General features: G+C 37.2%; 1 protein-coding gene across 1 annotated transcript; it reads right to left on the bottom strand.

Annotated features, from left to right (window-relative positions):
• Positions 1-19,925: 19,925 nt before the first annotated feature.
• LOC128989275 (uncharacterized) lies at positions 19,926-20,684 on the bottom strand. The gene has a single exon (XM_054411154.1). It carries the CDS (start codon positions 20,682-20,684, stop codon positions 19,926-19,928), a length of 759 nt encoding a protein of 252 aa, XP_054267129.1.
• Between the last annotated feature and the right edge of the window lie 344 nt (positions 20,685-21,028).

The raw sequence follows: 21,028 nt of genomic DNA, 5'->3' as shown, positions 1-21,028 counted from the left end.
TCAAAATTTCAACCCCTACGTTTAACCTTTGAGACCAATATTAGGAAATGCTTGGACGAGTAAAGAAACACTTGAGATGTTGAAATTGAAACTGAAAAAAAAACGTTGCTAAGCAACACAATAACCTCAGTTGTCGATATAAAATTGTAATTGTTGATACAAAACTACACAAGATGCAGACCCTTCAAGATATAATCTTCCACGACCAGCCTGTTTCCATACAAAGCAAGTATGGCATATCGAGTATCATATACCATTCGCCTCGCCCATTCACAGTCTGGTCATGAGTGGCATGCACTATAGCAATGTTGCGACAGCTGAAGCAGGGTGGCCGTAGCACAATAGCCGTGGGTGGCCACCTCGCCTTTCTCTACAGATTTATGCCGAAGTACCCCCTGGGCCTGTACTGTGTCAGTAAAAGTTTCTCCGTGCCAAAAATCACAGGGATGTGTGAAAAGTAGAGGAAAGAGAATTGATGGCAGGAGTGCTGAGACATGGAGAGTGTTCAGGTTATTGGTTTTAAACTGCAAGTAGGTTAAGTGAGTTTTGTCTAAGTTTGTTATATTGATTGCTTTAGCGGATGGCAATTATACCTCAGAATGGCAAAAACTACATCGACACATGAGAACCCTCCTCTGAAAGAGAGTCGGTGGGAGGATATAGGCCTCCGCTGGACATAAAGAAAAGGTTTGAGAGGAAAGTCATCAGGTTAGAAGTGATATGTAAAAATTAAGTTTCGTTTGAGTTAATTGTATGACTTTTGTTTATAGTTATTGTAATAAGTCTACTTTAACCATATTCAAAACTATATTTCTGAGTTTTTTTACTGCAATCCTATCGTTTTAGGTAAGACATTAGATTGTTTTCGGTAAAAAGTTATAAGACAAGATAGTAGTATTTAGAAACTAAAATAATCTTGAGTAATGGTTTTTTTCAAAGCATAGTTCTCAAATTTATATAATGGCAAAGGCTTTACTGTTAAGTGTTATTAACTGTCCTTAAAAGAGGATACTTAAAAAAGTAGTATGCCATCTCTCTAACACTTGCGTCAAACTGTAACATTTTTAGTTATAAAGCCGTGATTCCTAAGTTTTTCAACATTTGTAACAGCTGCTTAGTTGGCACCTTTCAGCGCTTTGGCAACACCTTCCACTTCGCAATCGAATCATTAACCAAAGCTTGTTTGTGTCATAACGCAAGGTCACCAAGACACGACACAATACCTCATTGTTAACACGCCATTTAAAAGACTTGGTTTAATCAAGTGGAGAATATAAATCGTCTCGCCTTGATAAAACTATTGTACAAAGTACAAAGTAGTCCGCTAAGCAAGCTAATTTATAGGCTTGCACAAAGTGTATTGTAAACTTTCATTAGATAATGGTAAACATATTGCAGCATGTATTCTTCATGGTAGTCAATAAAGAATAGGTAATTTTTTTCGGGTCGCATTTTAGTGACTTGGGTTATAATTAGATTATCAAATTAATGCAACTAGAAAATAATTATAGGACCCAAGCAGAAGTTGGTGAAAACGTCAATGTTGAGTTGGATAGGGAAAAATAATAGTTTAGTTCCCTAGATGTGAAGTGCTAGAGTGAGCTACGATCTCTTCACACCTTCAGGACGTGGATCCCAGCCTGTGAAGCGCTAGAGTGAGCTACGATCTCTACACGCCTTCAGGACGTGGATCCCAGCCTGTGAAGCGCTAGAGTGAGCTACGATCTCTACACACCTTCAGGACGTGGATCCCATCCTGTGACGAGGTGCTAGAGTGAGCTACGATCTCTACACGCCTTCAGGACGTGGATCCCATCCTGTGACGAGGTGCTAGAGTGAGCTACGATCTCTACACACCTTCAGGACGTGGATCCCAGCTTGTGAAGCGCTAGAGTGAGCTACGATCTCTACACGCCTTCAGGACGTGGAACCCATCCTGTGACGAGGTGCTAGAGTGAGCTACGATCTCTACACACCTTCAGGACGTGGATCCCAGCCTGTGAAGCGCTAGAGTGAGCTACGATCTCTACACGCCTTCAGGACGTGGATCCCAGCCTGTGAAGCGCTAGAGTGAGCTACGATCTCTACACACCTTCAGGACGTGGATCCCATCCTGTGACGAGGTGCTAGAATGAGCTACGATCTCTACACGCCTTCAGGACGTGGATCCCATCCTGTGACGAGGTGCTAGAGTGAGCTACGATCTCTACACACCTTCAGGACGTGGATCCCAGCTTGTGAAGCGCTAGAGTGAGCTACGATCTCTACACGCCTTCAGGACGTGGATCCCATCCTGTGACGAGGTGCTAGAGTGAGCTACGATCTCTACACGCCTTCAGGACGTGGATCCCAGCCTGTGAAGCGCTAGAGTGAGCTACGATCTCTACACGCCTTCAGGACGTGGATCCCATCCTGTGAAGTGCTAGAGTGAGCTACGATCTCTACACACCTTCAGGACGTGGATCCCATCCTGTGACGAGGTGCTAGAGTGAGCTACGATCTCTACACACCTTCAGGACGTGGATCCCTGCCTGTGAAGCGCTAGAGTGAGCTACGATCTCTACACGCCTTCAGGACGTGGATCCCATCCTGTGACGAGGTGCTAGAGTGAGCTACGATCTCTACACGCCTTCAGGACGTGGATCCCATCCTGTGAAGTGCTAGAGTGAGCTACGATCTCTACACACCTTCAGGACGTGGATCCCATCCTGTGACGAGGTGCTAGAGTGAGCTACGATCTCTACACGCCTTCAGGACGTGGATCCCATCCTGTGAAGTGCTAGAGTGAGCTACGATCTCTACAAGCCTTCAGGACGTGGATCCCATCCTGTGAAGTGCTAGAGTGAGCTACGATCTCTACACCCCTTCAGGTCGTGGATCCCATCCTGTGAAGTGCTAGAGTGAGCTACGATCTCTACAAGCCTTCAGGACGTGGATCCCATCCTGTGAAGTGCTAGAGTGAGCTACGATCTATACACACCTTCAGGACGTGGATCCCATCCTGTGAAGTGCTAGAGTGAGCTACGATCTCTACACACCTTCAGGACTTGGATCCCATCCTGTGAAGTGCTAGAGTGAGCTACGATCTATACACACCTTCAGGACGTGGATCCCATCCTGTGAAGTGCTAGAGTGAGCTACGATCTATACACACCTTCAGGACGTGGATCCCATCCTGTGAAGCGCTAGAGTGAGCTACGATCTCTAAACACCTTCCGGAGGTGAATCCCAGCCTGTGAAGCGATAGAGTGAGCTACGATCCCTACACACCTTCAGGACGTAGAACCCTGCCTGTGAAGTTCTAGAGTGAGCTACGATCTCTACCCACCTTCAAAACGTGGATCCCAGCCTGTGAAGTGCTAGAGTGAGCTACGAACGATATCTACACACCTTCAGGAAGTGGATCACTGCCTGTGAAGTGCTAGAGTGAGCTACGATCTCTAAACACCTTCAGGACGTGGATCCCTGCCTGTGAAGTGCTAGAGTGAGCTACGATCTCTACACACCTTCAGGACGTGGATCCCAGCCTGTGAAGCGCTAGAGTGAGCTACGATCTCTACACACCTTCAGGACGTGGATTAATCGGCAGAAATTAGCGGGTTGCCTCCAGTCGAAAGGTAAATTACACATTTCTCTGACAGCGCTCGGCGCGGTGGTGCTATCGTGAATAATTACACCCACAGCAGTAAGCGGCTAACTAGATGGGAAGCAAGAGAGCCGCTGTATAATCTGACCAAGTGATTTGAGTTGCAAATGCCTCAGTGATCAATTAGAGAGTCGATAATATGAAACGACCGATCGACGACGCGATCGTGAGCTGGGCCATAAATAATAAGGTTTCGCCCCACACCTCGTTATTAGCTATATTCAGATTTGTTTCACTTTGAGGCTCGCTCTTTTTAAATGGTGCAGACTTAAAGAAGCAAATGCGGATCAAAAACATAGTTGTTAGTATTGAAATGCCTGTGTTCCATTAAATACAATAAAATATTTGGTTTAACTGATAGACTACATGTAAAACAATGGAGATTATAAACTGCCATGCATAGTGTATCATTTTGAATTTGTTAAATTTCTTTAAATTTATTTATGTTGTTTTACCCAGGGAACAAACAAGTAACCCCTTTAAGATGATGCTTACGGTCACGTTAACCAAAGACAAATTTGCGATGGAGAAACTTGTTTGGCTTATTAAGTACTGTAGTTCAATAACTACATTTTTCTTTGTCCCGAGTATCATCCTCATGCTCACTTTTTACTTACCTTTCTTGTTTATGTACCTGTTTTATGAACTTTACATTATTTTAGAGCTTAGACCATGTAGGTAAAATCATAAGATATAGAGGACATGGCATAAATTAGAAACGAAAACCTTCTAACACTCCTTGATGTGACACAATTTTGCTTCACGTAAGCAAATTTAACTGTACTGTACGGAAGTTAGGGTTTTGAGTAGATTGCAGAATGCTTTTAGACGAGTCAGGGTATTCGGAAGACCGTTTTACCTTTCAAAATGAGTTAGCCCCGACTCGAGCCACAGATCTCAGGGATTTCGTAAGAAACTTTCGCGAATCACGACTTTCGCTGGACGGTTTTAGTGTATTGCGCCCAGATTCGTTTGTTGATATTGTTCGTATTGCTTAAAAGGTGACCAATTGTACTGTAACCAGTTAGAACATTTTTGGGTTCACAGAATTACCATTGAACAAACATTGTTTACGATGGATGCTGATAATCAACACATCTATAAAATCAATGATAAAACTTGGCACTCTTCTAAAGGCTGACAATTATTTATTTATGGTCAGATGACTAATTCAAAGTCAAGCTACTTCATAATGTCTGCAAGGGTGATGTGTATTTTTGACGCCTCATAGACAGCCTAGTAGTTTAGTGCCATCAAATAATTGTGTAGAGTATCGATATAAATGTTTTTGCCACACTGTAGCACAAACAGCCGTTTTTAATGCATGCGTTGCGGGTATAAAGTAGCTAGGGGGTAAAAAGTGTTTATAGCACCAAGGAAGTAAAATTCAGCTCTTGTCAACTCAGTTGTAAATTTTGATTGTAAACAATCGCATGTATCAAAAGTAGGCCTATGTGTCGATTGGCAATCGATTGTAGTTTATTGTTGCCTTATTGTCAATAGTTCAACATATCGATGGTATAATGTACACTAACACAATCGTAATAGACGAACGATTGAATCACTTACTAAAAAGCTGGTCGTTTCCATTAGCAAATTAATCGAAAACAAAATAGAAACGGGTTTTAAAGGTTACTTTAATAATGGTGAAAAGAAAAATGGCGAAAGATATAGTTTATCACACAGGCGAAATGTATCTTATCAAATCCTTACTCATTTTTCGAGCTCGGCTTCGCATTGATTGTAACTTGATCTCGGCTCGAAAAGATTCACTTTAAGGCTCTAGATGAAATTCACTATTTCGCTACACTACTGTGAAATCAACTGTTTTCATAATTCATTATAATGGTTATATAATAGTCTACCAACTGTGAAAATTAATCTTTACGATGTTTACCATGCAAACACCATGGTTACTATTTTTTATTTTGCAGACATAAACAAACCAATATTTGTTATTGTTTCAATTTGCAACAACCAACACTATACAATCCATATAAATTTGAACTTTAAATAAAAGGCCTCAGTTCAAAACCGCTATAAGTTTTAAACGTTCATAACTGTATAATAAAGAAATATACCAATGTATATTTTTATAAAAAAAATAAAAAGTTTGTAATTTACTGAAAAGTTACGATCAAAACATGAGTGAAAGTTGATCATTACATATTCTCGACTATGTTTAAAGCGCACTTTAAACACATGGACTCAACTGACTCACTTTCTACTCTTGTTATGAAAAAATACCATAATGGCAATCATTCAAGTTCCAACATGGCCGAACTTCGTGAATCTTTCACCGACAGTTTTAAACTCAGTTTGACACGTCGACAATAAATGCTCCAACTACCTAAAGCCACGTGTAGGTAGTTTAATTTCATTAATTTCGACCTTCAGAGACAAACTTCAGTAAGATGGATTGACTGACAGGTAATTTGCTAATTAGAATCCATTAGTTGTTCTACCCAAACACGTTTATCATAGTCATATCTGACGATTAAGTGTAAAAAATGTGATCAAACTCATATTTTATGATGATAAAGTGAAAAGTTGTTTATTACAAACCAATTATCAGTCTGGAAATATAACGTAAATAACACCACAAACCTGCAGACTAAGTTAGCGAATTTAAAGTTGAACCAAGTGAATCAACAGTTTTTATCCATGCGATTAACATAGATATTTTAAATTCAAAATTGCTTTTTTAAGGTCTGCTGTATGGTTGTTATTGAAATTGGAATTTGCACGTTTATATGTTTTTAAGGGGGAGGGTTGTTTATGTTTTAACAGATATTCATTTTAAATCATTGTTCGTTGTCGGCTTTACATTGTGGAATATTATACTACTTATTGATACAGAATTATTTTATTTCATAGCAATGTTTAGTTTTTCGTTGTGACACCTCTACCTCTTACTGCTTTCCCATAACTCCTATGTACTATAATGTCATTTCATCTACTTACCTGGTGCAGCCATTTTTGAAATTAATTTATACCACAGGTGACCGCGCCACTCAAAAGTGTTTTTTTAACTGAGATAGCTGATGTGACATCAAAAGTTCTATAGCTTAAAACTTTATCTCTTCCATCCTACTATCAGTTTGAATAAAAAAGTTGGTGTAATTAATTGACAGGAATCAGTAATCTTTACCAGCACACTCTTCAGGTGCTCAATTCAAACATGATAATCTTTGTTCCAAGATTGGCAAAAACCTAAACACAGGGGACAGGGTTGGCATGTCTAGATCTATACATAACCAGAGCTAAAATCAATTATTTGGCAAAACCCATACTCATAGTATTTTGAACACTATTATCGAAGTACAGTAGTGAACACTACGAACGTTCTCACATACCGTTGTATTCGAAAACTTAGCAAAACCGTAACATGGCAATATTAAGTCAAGTTCTAACAATAGTCAAAAATTACATGAAAATGGGTTAGATTTGATTACAGCGCAACTTGAACATTTCCCACCAGTTTGGACCCTCGACAACACGTGTGTTGTGCGCAAGCCGCCACAAATTGCACGGCCTCCAACACTGCGAGTTGGACATTAGCACACAATGCAGTAGCGATGAGTTGTGGCCAAGTTGCCAATTTACATCGGTATCTCGTCCTTATTTACTGCGCGGCAACATTTCTTTTGTTTTACAGCTGTTGCGAGATATTGCTTCCGGCAAGACGATGGTAGGCCTGCAACCAACGTGACCATACTGATACACATGGTGAACTTTGTGGTACTATTTAACGTAAAATGGACGTTTAACACCGTAGTGTAGCTAATGTTTTCCATTGCTTGAGAGTTGGAAATGACAAAGTTAAAATTATCTACATCGAACGTGGTTGCAATGTCCTGATACATGGAGGGGTCACTGTACCGTGTGGTACCTTTGAATGGCCATAGGCTAGGTACCACTTTATGACATATTCTTACATGTAAGATATAGGTACATTCTAGGTTAACTCTGTTCTTAACAGTGCCGTCGCTTTGAATAGTGTTTTATGTCTTAGCAGTTCAAAACGAAACCATTTAAAGTGGTAAGCTATCGTCTATTATTTAAAATCTTAATGATTGATTAAATTAACGTACAGGAAGAGAGATCTCCAACACTGACACAATAGCCTACTTTCCGTCTGAAGAGAGTAGTTAATTTATGCAAAACTAGCTGTAACCCGCGGGCTTTGCCCCGTTTAACTTCTTAATTTTCAAGATGATCTCGTTCGCATGGCTCAATCACGTCCTGGTTGAAGTTCGTTCGCTACGCTCACTCACCTTTAGGTTGGAGCTCGTTCGCTACGCTCACTCACCTTTAGGTTGGAGCTCGTTCGTTGCGCTCACTTGCCTTCAGGTTAACTCGCCTCCAGGTTGAAGTTCGTTCACTACGCTCACTCACCTTTTGGTTGCAAATTAGCTGTTGTCATAAATGTAAAAGAAATAATAGTGCTGCACCCTGTTGGTAATTCTTGTAACTTTAATGCTATTGAACATCATAGAACAGAACTAACTTGTTGAATTGAAACAGCTGTTAAGATTCATTAATTCCATTTAAATATGAGTACTCATAAGGTTAACATGGGAAACTCTAGAGCCACTGGGGCGGAGCCCAGAGGTCGGAGGGTAAAATCCTTTCTTAAAGGTCCATTTCCTATCCTGCGACTCTTACGACTCTAGTCGCGCGGCTCGAGCCGCGCGGCTGAAAAAATTGACTGCTTTAATGCAAAGTAAATGCAACCGTTTCCTATCGAGCGTCTACAGCCGCGCGACTGAAGCGACTCGAGCCGCGCGGCTCGAGCCGTCGCGACTGGACTGCTCCGTGAGCAGTTCAGTCGCTCAGTCGCGCGGCTGTAACGAAATAGTTCATACATACGGAGTTGAGGCGCGAATTGATAGTATACTGAGTTGTTTGATTGTGTGGTTTTAGATAGTTAAATACTGAGTTTCAAGTGTGTGCCTTCAAAATCATGGATGATTCAAGGTTAATTGAACTTGTTCGTCAACACCCATCTGTTTTTAACCCCAAACACCCCCAATACAAGGATGCATATGTGCGAGAAAACGTCTGGAGACAGATTTCTAAAGAAACTGATGTTTTTTCACTTTACCACATGGTTTTCCTTCTAAATCAGTTCCGATTAACGATAAAATGTAATTAAACTGACATATATTGACACGAAAAAACTTCCTAAATATACTTTCATCTTAAAGAAGATGTCTCTGAATAAGAATTCTTTGGAATCCCTCATTTTGTCGTGCAACGAACGATGGGTTAGTTTGCTGTTGCTCACTGTTTTTAACAAGACACGTTAATAGTTCTTCTTCTTCCTCTTCTTCCATTAAAATGTACGCTGCCAAAGCTTCTTCCATGACGGTCAAAGTGCAACTGCACTAGTTACACTAGACGTGGGAGTCGCGGCATAGGAAATAAGACAAGCGTCTCCAGCCGTACGGCTCTAGACGCGCGGCTAGGGCCGTGCGGCTTGAGTCGTAACAGTCGCAGGATAGGAAATGGACCTTTAGTGAGCGTCTACTACCCAAAAGGAAGATGCCTGCCAAGTTTCAGGTTCCTAGGTCTTATGGTTTCTGAGATTTCGTGATGAGTGAGTGAGTGAATGAATGAGTCAGTGGTATTTGAGCTTTATATATATAGATAAGATTACAATGGGAATTTTTGTGACAACACTCAGACCAGATTTTTGTACATGTTCGTCAATTCCTTTGTAAACGGAAATATAGTGAAGAGCATCTCCTGAATGGATAATTGAATAGACACAGCGTTGATTAGAAAACAATAGTTGACCGTTTGGTGAGGTCAAGGATTTAAGCTTGACTAAATAGTTCTGTCTTCCTTTAGGAGTATGATATTTGAATGTTTTAAGTTTTAAGTTTGATATAATAAAAATCACCCAGTAATTATTGGTCTCAAAGTTATTATGAGCAGGCCTACAACTAATTGTAACCTTAAAAACAATTGTTTACAAAAGTAAAATTAGAAAACTCTTTCGGTGCGTTAGATTACAGTACAAGATTACAATTTTGGTTCATTAACATTCTATGCTCTTTGTGTAGATGTTAAAACGCATTAAGAATAAAACCTATCAGAAAGTTTCTTACTACTGATATACCTCACATATACCTACTGGTATACTTCTAAGCCCACAACAAGCTCCAGCTATTTGACGTTCTCGGAGTAGATCCTGTTGGAGCAGTACCTGGATGTGCACAATATTTTCGGAGCATTGCCTTTGCATGACAACGATTTTGTTCGTCTCATATCTTATGTAGACTAACCGCTAACCGCTACCCGCAGACAGAGCGTGCGGTCGCCGTTGCCGCACTAACAGCCGCACATCACGGGGAAGTGGCCGTGTACAATTTTATTGCCATTAAAAACAACAGCAAGGACAAATGAAACGTCTGGCCGTGCACCTAATGGCCGCTAATTATAGATGAAGATCTGCCGGGCCTTAAATTACGCGGCCGTCAGTTCGTCATCATTATGGCGGGAAATGGAGGGGTTTGGCGGGAGGCGCCGGCTGGAGGTGGCTATCTAAATTAGTGTTTACCGTACTGACAATGGGTGTGTATATAGGAGTAATTTGAATCCTTTAGTTATGGATGACACACTGTTATGAATCAAAATGTATATTGGAGTAATGTTAAGTATAAAGTCTTTACTCATTAAAAAAAATTTTGTTTTTCTTTATCTTTTATAGTCCCAATCTACACTGTTCTCTAAATTGAACAAAAAAAAAAATGGCGTATGAAAATCTCTTCAAGACCCAAACGACCGACAACCGTTTTTTTTTAAACTGGCTTTATCTGGGTGAATTTGACATAACCAGTTTCGGAACCTTGGTTCACAGACACCTTGTAGCACAAACTTTATTCTGTGGTTGTAGTAAGTAGCAATTCATTTCAATTTAGACAGAACTAGCTAAAATTATATACAACAAAAATTATAGTTGAATCTTCCAAGGAAAAGCTCAGACTATCCCAAAGACTTTTATAAAACCAAGTTTAAAAATAATACAGTTAGATATATACAAACAATTTTTATAGAGCTACTCACCATTGCTGGTCAGTCTCTTTACAACTATCAAATATTCTATTAAAAATATATTGGTGCTTTATTTTCCCAAACTTGACGGAAGTACTAGTAATATTGGGGTAAACTTTGTGAAAACTAACTGACAAGCTATCTCTGTTTTTCTAAATAAACATGTTGAACGAGTCATTTCCACATCGAGTGAGCCCTCGGAGTCCTATCAGTACATAACGGCCACATAACATCCCGGTCGCTTTTGATGAACACATAAAACACCCCTTTTATCAATTTTATATCCCTCTGTCCACAGAGCAAGATGACGTTGACAACAAATGCGGCCATAAAACTTTTATATTCGGCATAATGTCGGGATGAAATATGTAGTGAGAGCAGAGAGGTGTAATTCACCCAAATACATTTGGTTTTCTATTTTGCATGAGCTATCGATCCAAAATAATGTTTGTCAACGCAGTTTATGGTTTCGTGTTAAAAGTTAAGAGCGCAATGCATATGTGTGAACTTAAAAAGCAACTTATTGCATACAATTGTTAGAGGGTTGTGGGTCAATTCTGTGTAATATAAATCGTGTCTAGCTTGGTAAATGATAATAAAAAGTAAAATAAAAATAATAGGCCTACTTATTATGAAAATTAAAATATATATTATATTGTGTCTTTTTTTACAGAGTTCCACTGAAGGAGGATGTGAATATTTGTAAAACCTTATAAATAATCTCAAACATCATTTACAGTTCATCGAAGCTAGAGTTACTAGGTTAATGTTGGTAACACTGGGTCGTTACATTTGTCTTCATCACTGTAATGTTGGCAATGTATCATCTTAGAAAACGCCCCCGATCCGTTTAACCTGACATACCATATTATCAACATTCGTTAGTCAATGTGTCTTTGTGTATAACTTGACATTACGATAAAAATATTATATTCGACCTTATAAGGGCGACGGTTTCATAAAATAATAGTCTATAGTTCAATATATTATTTATGTTTCTTGGTTCGCTAATTTTAATACATTTATTTGTAGCATTGATATAAGATGTCATACATAGTAGCTAGCATATTGTAGAAAATGTATTAAAATTATGTGTTATATAATCTTCCCGAAAAAAAGTAAATCCAAAAGTTAACTTGAACCAAGACCTATGTCAATGATAACTATGCTTTTAATAAATTACCTTCGCAACAAAGATATACTCTCACTCAATTCTTTGCTTTCATTTTCAGCTCAACACCCAATTGTGCGGATCTGACGCAAAGAAATTAGCATTAATAATTGATAATTGCAGGTTAAGCATGTCACTAATGTGTTTTAGTTATTCAAACACATCTTAGATCATTTGAATAGTACAAATACGAATTATTGAAACACATACATGCAGCTTTTTCATTTGGGAATGGAACTACTTTAGAGGTAAATTTGACGAAACATCCAAATTTGAATCAATAACACCAACAACACAGTCTACTGTCAAGCATTGGTCTATTGTAAATAATTATATCTTTATTGCAACGAAAAGTAAAAAGGTCGAAAACTAAAACCTGATTTTTTTAAGTTTGCAAAACAGCTGATTTTTTAAAAGTTTGCAAAACAGTTGATTTTTTAATACTTTGCAAAACAGCTGATTTTTCAGAAGTTGACAAAACAGCTAATTTTTCAAAAGTTGGCAAAACAGCTGATTTTAAAAAAGTTTGCTTTTATAATGCAATTTCTATCGAGTCAGAACCCAAGGAATGCATCAAAACAATATAAACTGCTATGTATCACCTGTTAACAGATGGTTTGAGTGAATTACGTCATTGTAGGGTGGAAGGGCTAGCAAATCTTGTGCTACTCTGGCTATTGCGCTTTTAATGGTTCCCAGAAGTCCCAATATTCCCCCACTTACAGATCTCTCCCTTTTCAACACCTATTAGAAAAGATATACGTCCGATCCCGCAAGGAGTAAATTCTGCTTCCATTAGCTCCTCGTGGTCGACTGTGTTGAACTCGTTGCGATAATGAAACACAGTTCGGCATCGGAAAGTACGACTTGATTTAGTTTTTACTGTATTGTTAACTGTATAGTACCCTTTTGTTAACTAGTTGCTTTGTGTGGGCTTATGAGAACACAGAAGAGAATAATGTGGTTCTTTAAATATATTGTATATAACAGTTACAAATCCACAATTGAATAAAAAGAAAGTGACCACTGCTATCACTTCACAAAGTGGTTGCACCGTACCACATAGTTAACTGTTTTGAAGAATAAAGCTCATAATTAATTTTATCAAAGCATAAAGTTATTAAAATATTATGAGTGCAAATGTAAAGATTGTGGTTATTATTTATTTCCTCCGAGGAAGATTGATATTTCCTTCCAGAAAATTATAGAATTATTTGACATCCGTGACGCATTTCAAGCCTGTATGTTGGTATGCTTCATCGCTATTATGTCGGCCTTAGTCACTAACAAGACTACAAGATAACCCCACTCATCCTACACTCATCTCCAATCATACTTGGCTTAAAATACCTACTTTGTATGGTCGCCATTTTAATGAATAGTATTAAATTATTAAAGTATAAAATTATTAAAGTACTTTAGTGTACAACGTCATCACAGATGGTTCAGTATTTCGTGAGTATTTCTAGCATTCACCCGTAACGAACGCAAAACATAGGCTATACAGTATACATAATTCACCTTTGTAATTATAACATATTTTAGCTTAAACATATTTCTTTAAAGGCGAACACTATTAATTTATAACCGTAAGCACGATATATAGATATTATTACTTTTTAAGGATTATTGTACTTTGCGTGTTCATAGCAGTTCACAATGTCAGTTATGACCACGTTTATTGCTTATTCATATAACACTTTATATAAACGACGATTTACGTGTTCTGTGCGTGTGTGGGTGAAGGGGGAGGGGGGGGAGAGATGGACACAGATTGATATCCGAGGGATGTTGTGGTGATAAGGTCACGTGACTTCTCCCCTAAAGGTTAGGTTCAGTATCCGCTTCCGGCTTAGGGTAGTGGGAATGATAAAGGAGGTATTTCGGTGACTACTTAAAAACTCATTTACTGGCAAATATGTACTCAGTATGTGTTAGTAGTTATTAGTAAATGTTTATTATTTTTCCATGTTCGATTTGTCCTATTATTTATTATTATATTACAGTGATTTTATTCGGCGTTGCTTATACTTTGTCTATAAGTTAACTTGAGCAATACAAAGTAATTTTCTTGTTTATTATAATTATAAAAACGTGCTTGTAGGATAATAACAACATATTCTTGTAGCACTCACAAAATCCTATATCCCATATGCATCTCAAAGCAACAAAGCTTATTCAAAATATCAATATCCGAAAAGATCCATAATTCTGTAATGCCATCGCATCATTCAAAAGTGGAAGACATTTCCAGTGTTCAGTGGATGAACAAAACCTGGCAAGAAGAGCAGCAACTCATCTGAAACGACAGAGAGATATCAAAAGTGTTATGGGGACATTTGTTGTCGATGTCATCTTGTAATGTGACCGGCGAGATATAAAATTGATAAAAGGTGTTTTATGTGTTCATCAAAAACGCCATGAGAGGTTATGGGCCCATTGTGATCTGATGGTGCTGTGTTGAATGGTGCGATGATGGCGATAGGTGATGGTGATACACTACAACATGTATATACATATAAATTATTTATGGACATTAGGTACTCACCCTTCGATTTTCGGATTACAGTAAAAATATAATTTGTGAAAAATTGTAAATTTCTCTTGGTGTACTTTATTTATTAATTTTGTATGCAGCTGAAGAAACCCCTAACAAATACTCGTATGTCGTTCGTGATAATGTTCTTCAATGTGGTTATATAACTTGTATGATTATAAATAATCAATATTATATTTCATTTAAACCCTTAGTTGAATAAATCATTTCAACCATCACCCCTAAAGAAATTTGCAACACAATACCTTTAGTACAAAATATTTTAAGATATTAGATGTAAAGAGATAGTTTATGGTTTTAAAAAATCTGTTTGATTATAAATTGAAATACATTTTATTCCTTCTAAATTTTGTACATTTAAAGTATTAGTATTGTGTCATAAAATAATCAATTTAATGCTAATTTAAAGGAGAAATTTGATATTTTACAAAATATGGGTTAAAGTTGTCAGTTGGATTTTGCTTTAAAATTCCATTAGAAGTTTTCTCTATATTGATACGTAAAACATTATTACATCAAGTAAATTTTTGTATAAACACCTTATAGAGAAGTTGAAAACAATCTTTACAACGTAAATGTGTAATCGCGGAGTTCAAGTCAATGTTGGTAGCACTGGCTCTATATGATTTGTCTCCATCACGGTAATGTTGGCAATACATCATATCTCTGAAATGTGCACATTCCGTGTGATACTAACAGCCTTCCGCCATCACAGAACTTTATACGCAGTTCATCTAATTAGTATCATTCCCTCTAAAGTAAGAAATGGCCGCGGTTATCTATCCAATCACTGGATTAGCTTATATCTTCCATTTTATGTTTTTCGTGAATAGATCCACAAAATTTTGAATAATCTACTATTCGGACCAACGTTAAAAGATCTAAACCTAATTTTAAATCGTAATGTCTTCAAGAACCGTACCGTTTAGTCTAAATAATTTTAACACATCTTTTTCTTTTCGACTTCACCAGAGTCAAGGATATCATCTACAAGCTTCAGACTACACTCCTAAAAGATTGAAAAATTAATCATATTATAACTTTAAAAATACTACAAATACAAACCTAACGTGGCTTGTAAGTCTCCAATAAAGGTGATATCAATTTTGGGGTTTCTTTCTACTTTAGTTTACCAGCGTTGAAGAAATAACCAATATTCCATCTTGGGAGTAAAGTAATAAACGTAGAGTAGATCGTATATTCTCTTGTTCTAGTACCCCTGCCGACCCTAATATTAATTTTATTAAATGTCCTATCTTCTTAAATTTACCATAGTCAAAGAAGCAATAAGTATCCCAGGGCGGCGGCTTTGTCAACGTCACTATTAGTGGTGTGTAGGGTGGACGTTGATTGATGCTTGGGGCGGTTATGGGGATGTTATGGATCATGTTATGGGATTGACAGGATCACGGGGTTCTGTGACATGGGCCAGTTTAGCAGCAAGCAGTAATGTACAAGCGATTGCTAAAGATGTTCTAAATCAAAGGCGAATACTTATTTTATTCATAATTGAAAGTCCACTGTGTCATTGTCAAAGTCATTAAACTTTTGACTTAAGAAAGTTGTAGGAATTGTAAATCTCTTGAAAAAAATATTTATTCAATTTTCCAGGCTTATAAATTTCCCATCTGTTTATTCTTAGACCCTAAAATGATTTAAATCATACTGTACATTTAACCTTATGTATGTTTACCTTGCTGAAGGACACTGTTGAAACTAATGGACAACCAAATCTATCTGGCAAAACAATCAACTTGCCACAACATAATCTACAGTATCCAGTGACTATATGAATCACCAATGTTGAATACGATCAGGCTGATACATGTACACTACCCAGCATTAACAGCGGCCTCTAACGTGACAATGTGTTAACAATGGGACGTGTCATTTACACATCCATGTCACTTAATATTCACTGAAATAAGTAAATGTATGCGTTTGAACATCAATAAGTGAAATAGGAGAACTTAAAACATAGATTTTACATAGGTCAGGTTTCGCTTAATAGACTCAAGGTCCCAAGTTAAATCAAGATTCATAGCAATATGAGGGTTATAATTTGGAAGATAACGTAATTATTAAAGGTACAATTAAAGTATGTAATAAAAGCAGGTTATGTTTTTTTAAATTTATATTAATATAGCTACATGATGATGGCTGTCGAAAACTAAGTAAAAGTTATATTAGTTAAACACATATGAAGCTCTTGTTGTCATTTTCTATATCTTGGGTTCTTTATCTTCTGTTTTGATACGAAGACTGTATATTTCCTGTATATTATATCAGTAAGTTTTAGTTTAACAAGTTTTAATTTTACATCCCTGGAAGCTACAATAAAAGTGAATGTCAGCCAGACAGACAAAAGAGTTGTTGTTTTGTACTTTGACGGGTAACTAAATGTTTCTTTAAATAGCCTTTATGTTCAACCTCTCTAAGATGCTGCAACTATTTTTGAAATTTATTTTGATAAATGAGTAGTGTTTTCTTGGCCACAACCATAATTACAGTTTTCGAGCATTTGAACCAGTTATCTAAATATATAAAAGGCAAAGCCCTCACTGACTCACTGACTGACTCACTCACTCATCACTAATTCTCCCACTTCCCATTTACCTAGGAGGCTGAAATTCGGTACACCGATTCTTTGGGCATTAAATAGGAAAACTAAGTAATTTTTATTCTGATCGGACTTTCGGGCTCCGCCCCAGTGGTTCTGGAGTTTCCCATGTTAACCTTATGATTTTTCATATTTAAAAGGAATTAATGAATCTTAACAGCTGTTTCAATTAAACAAGTTGGTTCTGTTCTATGATGTTCAATAGCATTAAAGTTACAAGGATTACCAACTGGGTGCAGCACTATTATTTTCTTTATGACAACAGCTAATTTGCAACCAAAAGGTGAGTGAGCGTAGCGAACGAACTTCAACAGGACGTGATTGAGCCATGCGAATACTTATGAAGTTAAACGGGGCAAAGCCCGCGGGTACAGCTAGTTAATTATAAATTGAAACCTCAACAATTTTGTTTGTTGAAGATTTCATTTTCCTAATCGTCTTAATGATATAACTTTGTCTTTATTATTTATTATAGGGAAATTATCGTATAGAGCTCGGACTGAAGCTCTCTAAGCCCTCAACAGTAAAACATTGATCCTGTGAAATCTCACTTTGTGACAAATAAATATTAACCATCTTATTTGAGTAAATTAACGTGTCTTTTAGTTGCCACTATTATATACTGAAACAAGTTAAACCACTTCGAAAATTGCAACAGTTGGAACTCTCCTACTCTATCGCATGGTCGAAATAACTGAAATAAATCAGAGATGTCTAACTTTCCACTTAATGGAGGTCCAATTTATTTCTCCACGGCAAGAACATATATCTGGCGAAGGTGTGGAGTTAGAAAGGGTCTGTAAGTGGAGGAATATCGGGACTTCTGGGGGCCATTAAGCTGGCAATAAACCCAGAACAGCGGTTTGGTGGATATTGATCTAACCCTATCACACAAGAATACACCCTGCCCTCTACATACCTCGTGGCCAATGTGGGGTTTGTTAATTAATTTGTAAACTCTACCAACCAACATCAAACGGTATTTCTAGTTTTAATTTAATATTTTTGGATGATTTTGGTTATTATAACGTAGTTATTATACACAAAAATATAAACAAATGTGAATTTTTAGTTTTTAACGTAATCGGTCTATTTAAAATATCAAAGGTGGAACAACGCTAATGAATAAATAAAGATAGTAAAAAAAAATTAATGGCCATTTTTTTTTATTAATATGTCAAAGTTTTATGTTATGAATATGTAGAGATGTTTGAATAAGTACAATATAACTTTTAAGATAAATACACATTTAAGATATGTATATACACAAACTAAAAATAAAACCAAAAATGTTGATGATTTGGGTAGATTTATTTGAAAATTGTTACCTCATGTCTGGATTTAATACTATGGACAGATTTGTTCTGTTTCACCAAATAGCAAACAAAGTAATAAGCTAAATAATTCGTCTACCAACAATAACAATGTAAAAACGTTGAACGTTGAACTGAAACACTATACTTATAAAGTAGTACTTAAATAAAACAATGGAAAATGAATCTCCGAGTACATCATCGCAATGGAATTTCCAATCCATGGAAGCAATGGAATTTCGTTTCTACTTACATTTCGTTTGTACACTTAATACTCTTGGTTATCATCAATATACAACAAGGCAAATTTACAATGTTTTTTTTCAAATAACAGTTTTATATTGGGTGATAAATAGTTCAATACTTAATGTCCATAGAGAATTTATATGTATATACATGTTGTAGTATATCACCATCACCTATCGCCATCATCGCACCATTCAACACAGCGCCATCAGATCACAATGGGCCCATAACCTCTCCTGGCGTTTTTGATGAACACATAAAACACCTTTTATCAATTTTATATCTCGCCGGTCACATTACAAGATGACATCGACAACAAATGTGCCCATAACACTTTTGATATCTCTCTGTCGTTTCAGATGAGTTACTGCTCTTCTTGCCACGTTTTGTTCATCCACTGAACACTGGAAATGTCTTCCACTTTTGAATGATGAGTTGGCATTACAGTCAGGTTTATTTTGTTCGTATCGCCTTCCACAATATGATTGCGAGGTGCGATATTTTTGTAAAATCTGTTACTGCAGATTTCCTGCATCAGCACTGAAGGTAATTTTCAAGTATATATTAATCTGAGCGTAATTTTAAATATATTACTTCAGAATAATGCCATAGTAGAGCCAATGGTTACTATTGGGATTCGAACCCGTGACCTCCAGGACCAAAACCCCGCCATCTCCTTTTAAACCAGCTCACTTCTATGTACCAGGGGTTACATAATGCAGATAATGACATGACAAATAGTTAAAAATGTGTAATATCAAAATTAACCCTTATTTTTTTCGATAACTGTTCTATTTCTAATACAAGAATATTAAACACACATCTTGTTTCAACAAACTCTATTTCCAACTAAACCAATGTTTACCAAAACATGTTTTCAAAAAACATCTGTCAACAAAAGATATTTAAACACAAATAAATCATATGACTAAAAGAACATACTTAATACAACATCCCGCCTCAAGATGTCTACATCTTCATGAAGCTCGGTACCGCCTCGGTATCTTGATGGACCTTCCGTAATGGGTAACTGTGCCAGCGTCTGGACGATCACGTGAGTTAGATGGACAATTAAGGGCCGTAGATGAACAGTTTGAAAGAATGCAATCTTCTCCGTAGTATGGTGCAGGAACTAAGAACTTCTGGTTTCGTCGAATGGTTTTCTTGTCAATGTCCACAAGGTAGAAACGTGGTTCGTTCAATTTCCTGACTACTTTACCATGTCTACGTAGATCTGTGATCCATACCATGCTTCCCTCTTCTAATTCACTTAAACCCCTCGTTCCATGTCGTTTATCAAATTGCATCTTTTACTTCGACTGGTACTTATTCTCCCTCTCAAAAAAGTCTTTATTTTCAACAGGATTTCCAACCAAAGTATATGGAAGATTGTCTCTTATTTTTCTTTCTATTTCTTGAGAAATTCCAGGCCACCACATGGTTTCCAAAGCACGTTTCCTTGTTTTTGTGATTCCCAAGTGCCCACTGTGAAGCCTCTCAAGCATTTCCGCTCGTAGTTCATGAGGTATTATCATCCGAGTTCCTCGAAGCAATAACCCATCAATACAACTTAACTCGTCTTTCACGTTAAAGTATTCTTGAATCCCATTAGGTAAACTTGATTTTCCAGGCCATTCGTCTAAAATGTTTAGCTTGAGTTGTGCACATATTGGATCCCTCATTTGTGAGTGAAGTACTTTTGTCACATTTTCGTCTGTAGTGTTTATTCTAATCATACTGATTTCATGGACGAAGGCTTCCACTTCTTCTGTCAATTCGCCATCTTCATTAGCCGGAATAGGACATCTCGATAGCAGATCTGCTATGGCAAGGTCTTTTCTTGGGGTCCAGGTCATGCGATAATCGTATCTCATCATACGCATTCGGAATCGCTGTAGCCTCGGTGAGAGCTCTTCCAAATTTTGTCTTTTGAAAATTGAGACAAGCGGTTTGTGGTCGCTCTCAATTGTGTACATTTTACCCATCAGGAAACATTTTAAACGGTCACTTGCCCAAGTGCACGCAAGCGCTTCTCTCTCAATGTTACTGTAGTTTTCTTCAACAGGCATTAGAGTCCGAGATATATATGCCACAGGTTTCTTGTTTTCTCCTTCCACATCTTGTTTCAACAAACTCTATTTCCAACTAAACCAATGTTTACCAAAACATGTTTTCAAAAAACATCTGTCAACAAAAGATATTTAAACACAAATAAATCATATGACTAAAAGAACATACTTAATACAACAATAACTATATAAAGACTAGAATATTGTTGAAACACCTAGTACCCATTTTATCAATTCCTTCTTCTTCAGGTTAGGGGATAGCCACTGACAAGATATACAAACACTTAAAAGACTTAAACTATATGTGTAATTTTTTCGACATAGTTGTGTTATTTTCTTTAACA

The sequence above is a fragment of the Macrosteles quadrilineatus genome, unplaced genomic scaffold (genome assembly GCF_028750875.1).
Source record: "Macrosteles quadrilineatus isolate MER2022 unplaced genomic scaffold, UCM_ALF_1.0 Scaffold_3__2_contigs__length_128488019, whole genome shotgun sequence".
Lineage (NCBI taxonomy): Eukaryota > Metazoa > Arthropoda > Insecta > Hemiptera > Cicadellidae > Macrosteles > Macrosteles quadrilineatus.
Note: the sequence above shows the minus strand (reverse complement) of the source record. Positions and strands in the feature narration are given on the sequence as shown.